At 37.5% G+C, this 15,162-nt stretch overlaps 1 protein-coding gene across 3 annotated transcripts in view; it reads left to right on the forward strand.

Moving 5' to 3' along the window:
• The window catches only part of LOC142098309 (sterol 26-hydroxylase, mitochondrial-like), a 293,770-nt gene extending 279,104 nt beyond the window's left edge, over window positions 1-14,666 (forward strand). For all 3 annotated transcript variants that reach the window (XM_075181047.1, XM_075181048.1, XM_075181046.1), the window contains 7 exons: window positions 1,174-1,373; window positions 5,629-5,826; window positions 7,214-7,377; window positions 8,704-8,870; window positions 9,741-9,822; window positions 12,230-12,430; window positions 13,508-14,666. In XM_075181047.1, the coding sequence (XP_075037148.1) occupies window positions 1,174-1,373; window positions 5,629-5,826; window positions 7,214-7,377; window positions 8,704-8,870; window positions 9,741-9,822; window positions 12,230-12,430; window positions 13,508-13,630 (1,135 nt within the window). In that variant the 3' untranslated portion in view covers window positions 13,631-14,666. The remainder of the gene's footprint in view (window positions 1-1,173; window positions 1,374-5,628; window positions 5,827-7,213; window positions 7,378-8,703; window positions 8,871-9,740; window positions 9,823-12,229; window positions 12,431-13,507) is intronic.
• The last annotated feature ends 496 nt before the right edge of the window (window positions 14,667-15,162 follow it).

The following is a 15,162-nucleotide window of genomic DNA, read 5'->3' on the forward strand; positions in this document are numbered from 1 at the left end:
TATATCTTTTAGTACCTTTAGTTTGTGATTTTTATTTATTTTAATTAAAAATGTTATCGAAACTAAACACATGGGGCCTGATTAATCAAGGAACGCAAAGTGAATGCAATTTGCGTTTTTTGAAATTGGACGGAAATTGCACACTGGTACGCCCGAATTTAAGTACAAGAGGATCTCAAGAAATTCGGGTTCAATTCGGGTATAAGTAAAAAAAAAAGTAACACAAGTCCGGGGTTTTCGGTACAACTGACCCCAGACAGTTTTCTTAAACATGTTCCAAACAAACAAAACATACCATAAAAACTTACCAAAACTTACCATAAGGCAAAAGTGATAACTAATTGGTTCAGGGATCAAAACATCTACATTTTGGGTCCATGGCCAGGAAACTCCCCAGACCTTAATCCCATTGAGAACTTGCGGTCAATTCTCAAGAGGTGGGTGGACAAACAAAATCCCACAGATTCTGACAAACTCCAAGCATTGATTAGGCAAGAATGGGCGACCATCAGTCAGTATGTGGCCCAGAAGTTGATTGACAGCATGCCATGGCGAATTGCAGAGGTCTTCAAACAGAAGGGTCAACACTGCAAATATTGACTCTTTGCACAAACTTAATGTATTTGTCAATAAAAGCCTTTGACACTTATGAAATGTTAGTAATGTTACTTCAGTATACCATAGCAACATCTGATAAATAGGTCTAAACACTGAAGCAGTAAATTTTGTGAAAACCAATACTTGTGTCATTCTCAAAACTTTTGGCCATGACTGTACTACATAAAATATTTTGCCTCTAATATTAAACTTCCATGATATTGGGGTGAAAACACAGCCTAATTCCCCTGAATTTCAGTCAGTCTTACAAATGCAGGAATTGTTTTTGGCAGGAATATTTCACTGATTAAATGCAATGGTTAATATTGAGGGAGGCTTTGGCCTGGTCAATGTGCCATTATATTATTAGGGGCGCACGTTGAAAACTCTGGTTTGGCCCAACGGTCCGTCTCCCTGCGTCCCAGGCACCAAAAACTCGATTGTAAGCTCAATGGAACAGGAAGCTTTGGTCGACAAATTCTATGAGCACAACACTGTTTATAAACGTATGCACTATATAAAAATCAATACATAAACTGAGGAGTACTGAGCTTAACTGGGCAATCTGTGTCCTAGGGAAGGAGAACGCTGGTATGCCATGAGGTCCGTACTCAATAAGAGGATGCTGAAGCCCAAAGAAGCCTTTATGTATAGTACAGTGGTTAATGAAGCCGTGATTGATTTCATGAAAATGCTGGAGGATATGAGGAAGGAAACCCCGTCAGGAGTCATTGTGAATGATATATCAAATGCCCTGTATAGATTCTCTTTTGAAGGTAAGTTGGCTCCTCCAGTGGTTTCCTAAAGAATTACTCATGATGCAAGTCAAGCGAGGGCTGTCTGCCCCCTATACAAAATTATTATAAGCACCGGACTGCCCATCACAAACACTCTTCAAATCTAATGAAATTGCTTACAGATGTGTAGATCCTGCTGCATCATCAGACCAACTTTGATATATTGCTGCTTTAATAATCTAAATGATGATGGTATTGAGCAGACAGTTAAATTAAAGAGGCGATTGGGGCTAGGAATCTGAGCAGAGATGAGAGATTGGGAGTGTTTGTTTGACAGTGTACAGTGCACAAAAATAGCAGTGGTAGCTTTATATTTCAGGATGTAAAAAATAATAATAATAATAATGTACTTATTTATACATAGAAATAAAGTAATTTAAAGTAAGGTATTTTTTTTAATAAATTAAACCTGAACTGTGCGTCACAAAGCCGAATACCAAAATTCATATTCAAGAATGACTAACGGCATCAATTGAAAAGGATATTTGAAGTCACCAATATGCTGTCACCATACAAAGATTCAGTGTTACATACACAGCTTCTTATACCAAGGCAAAGAAGCTCTCCTACGCTGATAGGGATATAGAGGATAAAATAAAATGAAATGAACACCCAATTGATGCAAATAAATTTTAGTTCAATGATTAATCATTACATAGCGTAAGTATATATACACAAATAGTCAATCCCTCTGCAGCTAGTTTTTAGGGTCTTATGCTCACCCTAATCACAAAAACACACACAAAAATAGAGAAAGAACTGTGCTGTGAGATTGATCACTAAGTTAATATATAAACAATACACATTAATACATTCTGGGTAATATACACAACTAGAGAGGGTCTCTAAAAAGCAATTAATAGCCAACACGGTCCTTGATTTGTATGCATGGATGCTGAAGTTAAGTACTAGTACTATCTTTACCTCATTTTAATTGGGACTGCTATTATATTAGTGAACGGGACAGAAGGATATAGTCTGTAACATCTAACCTGGATTGTTCCTACTTTAAGGACCTTGGGCCTGATTCATTAAGGATCTTTACTTAAGAAGCTTCTTATTTCAGTCTCCTGGACAAAACCATGTTACAATACAAGGGGTGCAAATTAGTATTCCATTTTGCACATAAGTTAAATACTGACTGTCATGTAGCATACAAATACTTGATAGCTTATTTGTACACTGAAATTTAAAGTCGATATTTGTGTGCTACATGAAAAACAGTCAGTATTTAACTTATGTGCAAAATAGAATACTAATTTGCACCCCTTGCATTGTAACATGGTTTTGTCCAGGAGACTGAAATAAGAAGTTTCGTAAGTTAAGATCCTTAATGAATCAGGCCCCTTGTCTTCTTCGTTATATCTTATCAGTGGGATCTATGTTTGAGATGGGGCTGCATCTTTTTCCCTAATATGAGTGCTACTGGGATTCCTTAGGAGAACATATTTGTAACAAGGTCTTCAAGGACTGTGTTGGATATATCTGGGAAATATCGCTGGAGCTCATTTTTCTTTTATGAGTTTAGTTTGCACACTACTAACATTTGGTAGTGTTTTATAAACGTTTATATGTTGATTAAATATTTGCTTAGTAGATACCCTCTCTTGTCGTGTATATTACCCACAATGTATTAATGTGTATTGTCCTTTCTCTTTTTGTGTGTAAAGATTCAGGGTTGTCTATAAATTTTTAAAAAAAGCTTGGAACTCCTTAGTGCAACTCAGTTCACTTCAATTACCCTTATTATTTATTGTATACAAGTTAATCCGTGCATGATACTCATGCATTCTAGTCAAATCAAGCTACTAAAGGTGTTAAAAAGGTTCTTGTCATGCATTTGGGCCTAGCCCAGGCCTCCTCAGGGGAAGAGCGTTACTTCCCGATGCAAGCGCCCTTTTTTAACGTGGTTTTGTCCACATGTCACCACCTCATCATTCTTCTCCATCACCTCATCCTTCATCTTCATCGCCACATCAAGCTACTTAAGGTGTTAAAAACTCCCCACTGTCACCCCCGGCAACCACCAACCACTCCCAACTGTCACTTCTCCTTCAAGAAATGTATAGGTCAGTGTATAACTCTGCCCAGCAGGTGGCGCTGCAGCTTGTTTTTGTTTTTTTTTCACACACGCCACTAGGCATTTATATAGTAAATTGTCACATTTTATGTAATGTGGGCATATAATTTTTCCTTTACATATTTCTATTGACGGCCTTTGGAACATTACCTGATTGTCGTCATTGGCATGTTATCGTACAATCTCAAATGATTGTAGTTGTAGCATGTAGGAGAATAGTAATGAAAGATTAATAAGAGGTTAATAACCCTTTACAGCATCAGAAACGGTGATACATTACTTAAAATAATACACATTGAAGCATTGCATTCAGAATTAAGATTGCTGACTGGCAGTAAGTTTATTGAACCTTGGCAAGATTTTAATTAAAAACATTCAACATAACTTCTAGTGACTAAACTGACAACATCATTAAGTAGTTTCTAAGAATATGATATGCAGGATTTAAGCATTTGTGTATAGTGATGAGAGTGAGTTCTCTGTACAGCGCTGCGGAATCAGTGGCGCCATATATATAAATGATGATGATGATGATAGTGTATCCACTTTCAGTTTTTTCCTGGTTTCCCGCAGTGTTTCTACCTACAGGATTCCCTGGTTGTGTAACACATTATAAAATGTATCTGTAGAATATTTTATTACATAATGTTTTTATACATTAACTGTAAAATGAGATTAAAAAAAAGTCCACATAAACAGCTGTTTTCAAAGCTTTTCTGGAAGATCAGTGAATTGTGATAAAACTGAAAAGAGAATAATCCTCAAGTTCCATTGCTAAAAATTTGCAATATTAAATAAGTGAATTCAACATTTTATTTAATCGTAGTCCTTTGATGTGATGCTTGTTCTCTTTTTTTATACTGCTATTTGTGCAAAAACCTTTAAGATTCTATTTATTAAAACTCACCAATAAGGATAAACAATTGCTGCAATTTACAAAACAAAATTAAAAAAATATTTATACTATATAATATTTTAAATAAAAAAACAAAAAACAAAACAAAATATAAAAATCTATACACAATGAAGTATTGTGCTGGTAACGATTTGATATATAGGGCGAAGTGATAAAAAGCTATATCGCCTATGTATATATATATATATATATATATATATATATATATATATAGGGCTTTTCATCTTTTGGTAAATATACTTAGTAGCCAACTAAGGTTTTTGTTTTTTTTACTGCCTTTGCATGGCAGCCTATTTAACAAGTAGGATATAAAAATAGACACTGCCACAATAATTGTTCTGCTATGGCGATAACAGAAAAAAAATATTATCTATATTATACAATTCATATTTAATATTTTTCATTAGTGGAACTGAAAGCCCTGGACATTTTGGTAAACATGGGCCTATAAGTCTTCATGGGCAGCAATAGCATCAGTGACACTTGCAGGATAGATTCACCAAAATACTAAAGATGAGTAGCACCAGATCATAGTCATTGTATAGATATATATAAATTGCAGTTAATCCGGACATATCACAACTTAACAAGTTGATTCTAAACAGTTAAAACATTTACAAATTTGAATCCCTGTTTTCAGGCCCAAATTTTTTTTTTTTGGTTTCCACCCATCTTCCTTTTCATGTTTTCCTCCATACTTGCCTACTCTCCCGATGTCCTAGAGACTCCCATATTTCGGGGAGTACTCTCAGATACCTAGGAGAGTAGGTTGCCCTACTTGATTGCTGTGAATCATGTCATCGTGCCCCCCCCCCCCCCCCCGATCCCACTGCTTGATGACCCGTATCACGGTATAGCGCAATGGGGGGATGGGGCAGAGATGGAGCACATAGCATCATCGCGTCCCCCAGCACTTGACCCTTGGTCTTCCCCTCCGAGATCTCCCACAGGGAAGGCGCAAAAAGTGTGCAGATACGTCTCCCACCTCTCCATCATTGTAGGTCTCCCTTTCCCAAGCCCCTACATCATCCCATTTTTAAAAATACAGTAAATGAAAATAAATCAAAACTCATCCTGTAGAATTTTAGTAAAACAATAAAGTTTTAACGCACAAGATTTAATAAAAATAAGTCAAGTTGACAGCACCGCTGCCGACCCATTCTGCAAATCCTGCTCTGTCTACTTTTTCTTCTTCTTTCTTAACCCTGGCGCTATCAATCCTTTCATTTATGTTTCAGCTATCTCGTACATTTTATTTGAGACCCGTATAGGCTGTTTGGAGAAGAATATCCCACCTGAGACCAAAAAGTTTATCGCCTCTATTGGTGACATGTTGAAATATTCAGTGTATGTAAGCTTCTTACCCTCCTGGACCAACAAAATATATCCTTTCTTTGACCGGTTCATTGAGAGCTGGGACAGCATGTTTTCCTTTGGTAAGTTTAAAAGAACGGGGAACGCTACCGAAAGGGTCCTGGGGATGGAACAGTGTAAAGTAATTTAATGATTCTTACAGGGCCTCTAAACCAAAAATATAAATTGCCTTAAATAAAACAGTTACTAAGAAAAATTTACAAATATATATATATATATATATATATATATATATATATATATATCCATTACTTCCTGACACCAATAACACAGACTATTCAAGTCTATAAATTTGGATAATTTCACTCACTCAAAGGCTCAGGTTTTTTTGTTACACCCCCCTCTCCCCAGGGGCTAAACAGAGTCTTCCTTCCACCATGTCAACTGGTCAACTGGGGGGGTGGGATTGCGAATAGGACTGTGTTCGTTTCTGACACAGGACGTTGATTACATAGAGATGAGACTCTGTCATTTATCTCCCATATTGCAGACGCATCGCCATTTAGATTTTACATTTCCAGGTGCTGTGCTGGGAGGGTGAACTCCACCAAACTGTGAGAGGTCTTTTTCATATATCTCTTAATTTAAGGGCAATGCTATTAGCTTTTTTTAATTGAGCTAAGTCACAAAAGTAAATCCAATGAACAAAATTCTATCAAGGTATGGCATATATTTATTAGTAATGGTAGATCTGATCTTTTGCATAAAGCAATTTGCTTTTTATGTTTTAATGGTCTATTGAGACTTTAGGTGTGTATAAATACATATATATATATATATATATATATATATATATATATATATACACTTATATCTCCAACAAACTTCTTATGTTTTTGAACCTCTGTCTGCCTCCTTCCTTCTAAATCACGGCCATACCATTACTCCAGTATGCATTGCTTACCATTGGGCTGAGTGCCAGTATGCATAGCACCAGAGGGGCGGAGACATCATAGTTGAGTAGTATGAGTTGAATAACATTTTGTTTCTGAAACAAATATAAAGCAAACTGTCACGAGAATGATTTGAAATACTAAAACCAACATTCTAAAATTTTACACACGTCATTAAAATTTCAGAACGCAGTGGTGGGAACAAGTCTATAAGAAACCATTCATTCTATTTTTAGTATTTTCAGGCATCGCTGTCTAATAAGCGCATTAACTGCGGATTGGTATGGATGAGCCATTGTTGTGAATGAGCCATTGGTGTGAATGAGCCATTGGTGTGAATGAGCCATTGGTGTGAATGAGCCATTGATGTGAATGAAAGCACCCACATATTCGGGCAGTAAGAGATATTATAATGCAGACAAATTGAAAACCGCATTGATACATCAACCTTAAGTGTAGCATCCCCTTCCCATATAAGCTTACAATCTAAATCTAATCCAGGAGTTTTTGAGACACATCTGATAGGTAAAAGACCTTTTGTCTTCGTTAACTCTAGGGAACAAGTTGATTGATGAGAAGATGGAGAAGATACAAGCTCGCTTGGAGCGTGGGGAGGAGGTACAAGGGGAGTACCTGACACATCTACTGGTCAATGGCAAACTGAGCAAAGCGGATGTTTATGGGAGTGTGGCTGAGCTGCTGCTGGCTGGAGTGGACACGGTATTGAACCCTAAGGGGGATATTCTATATAGGGGAGGAATAAAGATTTCCCTAACTTGTTTCAGGACTGTCTCACTTTGCATATATATATATATATATATACATACACTCAGTGGACACTTTATTAGGTAAACTTGTGCACCTGCTCGGTAATGCAAATTTCTAGTCAGCCAATCATGTGGCCGCAACTCTATGCAGAAAAGCATGCAGACATGGTCAAGGGGTTCAGTTGTTGTTCAGACCAAACACTAGAATGGGGAAGAAATGTGATCATCTAAGTGACTTTGACTGTGGAATGATTGTTGATACCAGACGGGTGGTTTGAGTAGTTCAGAAACTGCTGATCTCTAAAGTTCACAGAAAATAGAGCACAAAACAATATAACATTTAGCGAGCGGCAGTTCTGTGGGCAAAAAACACATAGTTAGTGAGATAGGTCAGAGGAGAATGGCCGGATTGCTTCAAGCTGTCAGGAAGGCCGCAGTACTCCAACACCAGTATTATGCAGAAGAGCGTGTCTGAACCACAGCACATCGAACCTTGAATTCTACCCATCTTCTAATGGCCACTTCCAGGATTACGCGTCATATCACAAAGCACACGTCGTCTCAAGCTGGTTCCACGAAAATGACAATGAGATCAGTGTACTCCAGTCCAATCATCAGATCTCAGTCCAATAGAGCAGCTTTGGGATGTGACGGAATGGGAGATTCGCATGATAAATGTGCAGCCGACTGTGATGTTATCATCTCACCATGGACCAGAATCTGTGAGGAATATTTCCAGCACCTTGTTGTGGCCATGGCACAAAGAATTCAGCCAGTTCTGGGGGCAAAGGGGGGTCCTACCAAGTGCTAAAAATGTAAAGAGGTTTACCTTTATAAAGTGACCACTAAGAATATATATATATATATATATATATATATAAATAAATAAATATATATATATATATATATATATATATATATATATATATGGTGATTCAAAAGTCGCAGTACACCCTTTTATTACAAAAACTACAGGAATTGGGCCGATTGGCCGATTTCAAGATGGCGCCCATGTTTGGTACATACCGTAAAAGATAGACCACGTCACCCATACCTTACTGGAGTATTCAGGTTTCCCAATTTCCTGTAGAGTTTTTGAAATATAAGGGTGTACTGCGACTTTTGATTAACCCTGTATATATATATATATATATATATATATATATATATAAATATATATATATATTAGTTTATTTTTTTTAAGGGCACAAAATGACATTTTGAAAATCCGTCCTTGGATATTTCTTTCGGATAATTCCTCCTCTCTCTCCGACCTTAGACATCTAACACCATATCTTGGGCTTTATACCATCTGTCAAGAGACATGGAGGTTCAGAATGCTTTGTACCAAGAGATAATGTCCGTTATCCCAGGAGAGAATATTCCTTCGAGAGAAGCTATTGCCAATATGCCTTTGCTGAAGGCAGTGATAAAAGAAACATTACGGTAGGGCCCATATAAACTGCAAAAAAACAGCATGTTTTATACTATGTATAACTCTAGTCCTAATATAAAATACATATGATAGAGGTGTATCCATAAAGCAACCTGAGGAGGTGGGAATATGGGGGCACAAACCAATATCTTGCCAATGGTCCCATGGGGTCGTAATCAGGCTTTGAATAGCTTATTGCAAATAAAATAATACAGTCCGATTGTGAGGTTACTCTGGCTCTCAATAGTTATATTAGGTTCATAACTGGTCCCATAAGGTTACGTTTACAGTACTTCAAAACGACATAACTTAGTTTTTGCAGCCTCCTCTATTTTCAGTTCTGAGAAGTTTGCTCTGTTGACCTTGTCTATTTTTTATTTATATATTTATTGTGGAAAAGATGGATAACAGGTAGGAACACAGTTAGTCTGCAGCAGCAGGCTGCAGACAGGGTTAAGTTTTCCCTAGGTTCCTCTTTTAGCACATAGACACACAGGTGTTCCACATGGGTGTAATCGGTTTACTTTGCTGTGATTTGTTGTAGTGCTGGGGTGAAGGATAAAGGCACTGTCTGTATGTGTGGGTGGGACCACCGATGCCAGTATGTGGCCGGCTTGCAGAAGTTATGTCTATCCAGATGTAGGTGGTGGGGATTTTTGTGTACTGCTACTGGATATGATTACTGAACCAGAGTTGGAACTGTTTTACCATCCTGTCAACTGCTAATAAACAGTTACATGGTTCAGCATACCTGTGTCGGATTCCTGTGAATGCTGTAATTTCTCACATTATATTCTGAATTTTTAAGTCTTAGGGGCACTTTTCAATAAGCTTTAGCGATTTGCTCTCATCTCAGTGGAAAAACCTATGTTCTTATTTAGGATGTATCCTGTTGTTCCAACCAACTCCAGAATTGCTGTCGAGAAGGAGATGATCATCGGAGATTACTATTTCCCAAAAGGCGTAAGTGATTACTAAGCAATTTGGATCAGACAGATGTTGTGTTATGGTCTATGCTGATTATTCTGACGTTGATAATCCCACTAGTACAAGATTTATCCGTCTCCGGCCCCCAGCTCCTTGCTGGCTCATTGTCAGATTTGTTTCGTATAACTGGACAAAAAGGAAACAAAATCCCACTCTGGGCTGCACCTCACTTAATAGACACAAAAAGCAGCTGCAGAATATACTACTATAAAATAACTAAAAGGCACAAAAGAAGCAGCACTGAAATGTAATATATAACTGGATATTTAAATGAAAAAAAAATCATCTAAAACCATGACAGGATACATATAAAGTATATACTTATAAATACATATACATATAAATACATATACTTTCTCCCGCTCTCTACCATACTCTTCACTGGCTCCCCTTCCCCTACAGAATCCTTGTCAAGCTCCTCACCCTCACAGACAAGGCCTTCGCCAATTCCACTGCTCCCTATATCTCTCCAACCTCCTCTCTATTCACACTCCTTCCTGTCCTATGCAATCGGCCAACGATCATCGCTTCTCTTCCCCTCTGATCACCTCTTCTCACTCACGTATTCAAGACTTCTCCCATGCTGCCCCCCCTCCATTGGAACGATCACCCCCCTGCTATCAGAACCTCCCCCAATCTTAAAAGTTTCATTAAAAACCCAGTCATCTGCCTAACTACCCACCTGTCGGCTACCTCTCCCTCTCTCTCTCCCCCTTTCTTCCCTCTTCTCGTTCCGTTTGACTCTATCCCCATTTTACTTTCCTTGTGTCTTCGGATTGAACGCCCCTCCATTTAGATCATAAGCTCCTCTGAGCAGGGTCCTCTCTCCTCCTGTTTCCACCACTTTTAACTTAAACAGTATTTTTATTGGTTTTCAAAAATTGTGGGATACAGAAGCCAAAAAAGGGAAAGGGAGGGAGGAAAGAACATAATATAAAAAGGGAAGAGGGAGGGGGGGGGGGGTACATAGTGTGATAGGAACACTGCAGTATAGCAACATTAAATCATCATGTGAAGAAGATAATTATTACATTTTGCCATAGCGATCTGTTTCCACCACTTTAACTCTGCTCTACAGCTACTCTGCCCTCCTACTTCTGAGCCTTCTTCTCACTGACTACACTCCTGCTTTTCTCTCCACCCTTTCATTTGCCCTTAACCTGTTAGCTGTGCCCACACTCTTGGGCACTGCAGGCTTCCTGTTGGGCTGACCTTGCCTCACCCGTTATTAGCTGTTCTCTGAGCTACCTGAGTTATTGTGATGCTTGTTTATTGTAACGTAATGTTATACCTTGTACTGTCCTATTGTTTGTCCCTGTACGGCGCTGCGGACACTTTGTGGCACATTACAAATAAAAATGAATAATAATAATAATAAAATAATAAAGTGCTCCGGACAGCTACACCATCTTAGTCTGTTTACAGATATTTTTCTGAGTTTTTATTCATACAGTTTAAGTCCCAGTTTTTTAGATTTATGTTTTTAACTGTTTATTGCAATGTTCTGTGAGGCTAATACATTGTTATTTATTAAGAGATTAAACTATTTGTAAGTAACCATCTCTGGTTTGTATGTATCCGGTCCTGGCTTTTACTGATTGTTTACTTTAAATACCCCCTTATATATTACACTTCAGAGCTGCTTCTTCTTCTGTTCTTTTTGGAGATTCGTTTAGTGTCTGTTTACAGTAACTGCTGATATATTATTACAGATAGGTGTGTCTTTGATTACTTTAATGTATTGTTTTAACTTTTTACTGGGATTAAGGGTAATGAGAGGCCCTTTTTTAGTGGGTCGACCATCAGGTTGCCCATGACTGGTCTACAAAATCCTACTTCAAACAAATGGTGTACAATATCTAATAAACTGATTATTTAGTTGTTGGATACATGTAGGAAAATCATGCATATCATGGCAAATGTGTAACAGGAAAGACTGCTTTTTAGCTTTTTGCTTATTCTTGCTAATTTTAATATGCAGGATTCATATTCAGTTTATTATTTGGACAAATCCTTCAATATAGACTTGTAACTATTGCATTTTGCAATTTTAATATAGAAAGTATTTGACCACGTTTATAAGTTCTGGACGTCATCCACATTACAGTGTTCATGTCCATGTTCCATGAGTAGATACTTCATGAAGAGATAATGCTACGTTATGACAAAACATAAAACATAAAATAGGTCTGGAAATCACATTTTGGGAGTCCTGAAGGTGAATGTGTTAATTTGTTATTGTTAAATGACAGGTGCAGGCTCTCGTGTCTCTACTAAAAAAAAACATAACAGTATTAGTGCAGTTGTGATATATATTGAGCGCGTTCGCTTTCTCTATCTATAAACCAGGATATTCTGACTTTTTTTCTCTCCAACTTCGCAGACACTGTTCACCCTGTGTAGTTATCAAATAGGACGCGATGAGAAGAATTTCCGAGAGCCAAATAAATTTATCCCCCAGCGCTGGTTTCGGGAGCAAAAAGAAAAGAACAACCCTTACAGCTCAATTCCATTTGGGCATGGGGTCAGGGCCTGTGTGGGGAGGAGGCTTGCTGAACTGGAAATGTACATGATAATATCCAGTGTAAGTATGAATCGATAAACTGACCAATGGCATGTTGCATTATATTCGGAGGTGGACAGATGCCGTGGGTAGCAACCTGTATTAAATATTATAAGATAAAAAGAAGGGATTCAATTGTCCATTGGGACTAATGCAATATGATGAAATGTGTGTTGGCCATTAACTGTACAGACGCAACATGCATATATCTAAGTATTTTCTAGTGAATATATTGTATTCTTTAACCTGCAGTAACACCAAGTTGGTCAAACATTTAAGTTTGCCACTCACAAATGGCTGCAGGTGGGCGCTTCTGAGCAGGAGGACCAATCCACCTCTGCAATAGCAGCTTCTGATTGGTCCTCCCACTCACATTTACCCTTTGCAGCGTTACAGAGCCCCAGGTTTCAGATTGTTTGTGGTATGACCCACAGAGCCTCGGGGGAAAAGGAATGACGCCCTGTATAGAATGATTTTTCATCATACTTGGGAGTGCAACTTTTAAGTGTCTCAGAGATGTAAATTTTTAGGCTTTTTGATTGTAAACCTAACTACAGACTACAGAATGTCTGTCCTCATGTATTAGATTACCAATATTACAATCCTGAAAATTCTAGCACAAAGAAAGAATGACAAACGTACACAAAAGTTGTATGGGAAAATGATTTCCTTAACTTCAGAAAATAAGGTCACATAAACTATTCCATGGACTTGCAGCCTCCCATCAACTCAGTAGCCCTCCGGCTGATTCATGTGTACTACGATCTTCATGGAGGAGATTGGCACAGCTTTTCTTCACCCACCGGCGAGATCCAAATTCATTCCTCACTTTGCACTCCTTATATAATTTATTCAGACTCAAATTAATTGTTTCCTCCTTCTTAAGTTTCCTGAACTAACACTAACTTTGGACAGTAGATGGCAGTAATACTCTAACTATAAAATGTGAACAATCTGTGCTATTAAATCATATAGTTGATAGAGTTATGATGAATAGAATAAAAGACAACCCATAGCCTATTTCATTCTATTTCTAAGTGGTTTTATATAATTTTTAGTCTAATCTTGGAATGTGACAACGGCTGTTTTTATTTTCAGGTCTTGAAGAAATATGAACTTAGACCAGAACCACCAGGTAGAGAGATTCTAGCTGTGAACAGAGTGGTCCTAGCCCCTGGGAAGCCAATTAACCTACAATTTCTGGAAAGAAATCCTGCATAGACCATTTGATCATTCTCCTCAATGGCACTTTGTGATCAATTCAAGCTGAGAAACTTGTACATTCTCTGTTCATCTACATAACAGACTAATTTACATTATAGCATGAAGGAAGATCATTATAATATGTATCACTGGAGATTCCAACTATTTGTAAGAGTGCTAACTAAATCTGCAAAGTTTGTAGCACAAAGTATGAATTCTCTGAAAGCAACAGATATCTGCTGTATCACAAAGCTTGGATGACCATCCTGGTTTGTCAATATGGGTGTCAAGACTCAATTTGTGCCTTAGTAAAGAATTGTGGTAGCTTTGTCATTATAAGAATGATGCCCCTATAACAACCAGCAACAAGATTGAAAAATATTATTTTCATGCTAGTTTTGTTTGCTAATTAAAATCTGGAAATACTTTGCATATGTGTATAAATGATGTATGCTCTTTTGGATAATGATTAGATGTTCGTGTCAGATGTGGAATCATTCTTGGATAATGCTGACATTCTCTAGTGTCTGTCTCCATATGGAATTTGCTACAGCGCTAGCAGAAAAATATTCACTGTTTGGTAATGTATATTTAAATTTCGCACTACTTCCTCTGGATTATAACAGTATACATTTTATAAGGATTATGTATACTTAGATCATTAAAACTCACATCTGTTTATTTTTCTTTACTCTATAGTTTTTTTTTTGCCAACGTCATACAGAATATTGACTTATTGACCAATATAGCACAGGCTTCTATCAAAAAAAGAAAAGTAAGGAGTAATATATTGCAAAATTTGTTTTATACAGCTTATAAAAAAATATAAAAAAGTACTTATACAATTTAGTTTCTTACTGAAAATTGTTCATAAAATCCAACATGATAAAATCACTTCTTAATGACATCCTCAGAAGCAACTTTGAGAAAGTCATAGGTGGTTTAATTGTGAATACATCTATGATGTGTTACACCATTGTCACATTAATGAACAATAGTCACAAATATAGCTGATAAAAAGAAATGGTAAATAAAATGAAAAGTTGGGAAAACACATTGTAGTCCTGGTATTTCTGAAAAGATTTCAGTGTATGTCTTCAAAGACTTGCAAAATGGCAGATCTCTGGGTAGATCAGTGATGGGCACCAAGTGGCCCTCTGAGCCTTTACCTGTGGCCCCCAGGTTATTCCTGCTTTATTGTCAGATTTGTTTAAAATGCCTGCTGATATGTTATTACAGATAGGTGTCTCTTTCTTATATGTATTGTTGTCATTTATTACTGAGATGAAGGGTAATGTGTGGCCCTTTCGAATGTACCCAGCACGGTGGCTCAGTGGCTAGCACTTCTGCCTCACAGCACTGGGGTCATGAGTTCGATTCTGATAGTGGCCTTATCTGTGTGGAGTTTGTATGTTCTCCCCGTGTTTGCGTGGGTTTCCTCCGGGTGCTCTGGTTTCCTCCCACACTCCAAAAACATACTAGTGGGTTAATTGGCTGCTATCAAAATTGACCCTAGTCTTTGTGTGTGTGTGTGTGTGTGTGTGTGTGAG

The sequence above is a fragment of the Mixophyes fleayi genome, chromosome 7 (assembly GCF_038048845.1).
Source record: "Mixophyes fleayi isolate aMixFle1 chromosome 7, aMixFle1.hap1, whole genome shotgun sequence".
Taxonomy (NCBI): domain Eukaryota; kingdom Metazoa; phylum Chordata; class Amphibia; order Anura; family Limnodynastidae; genus Mixophyes; species Mixophyes fleayi.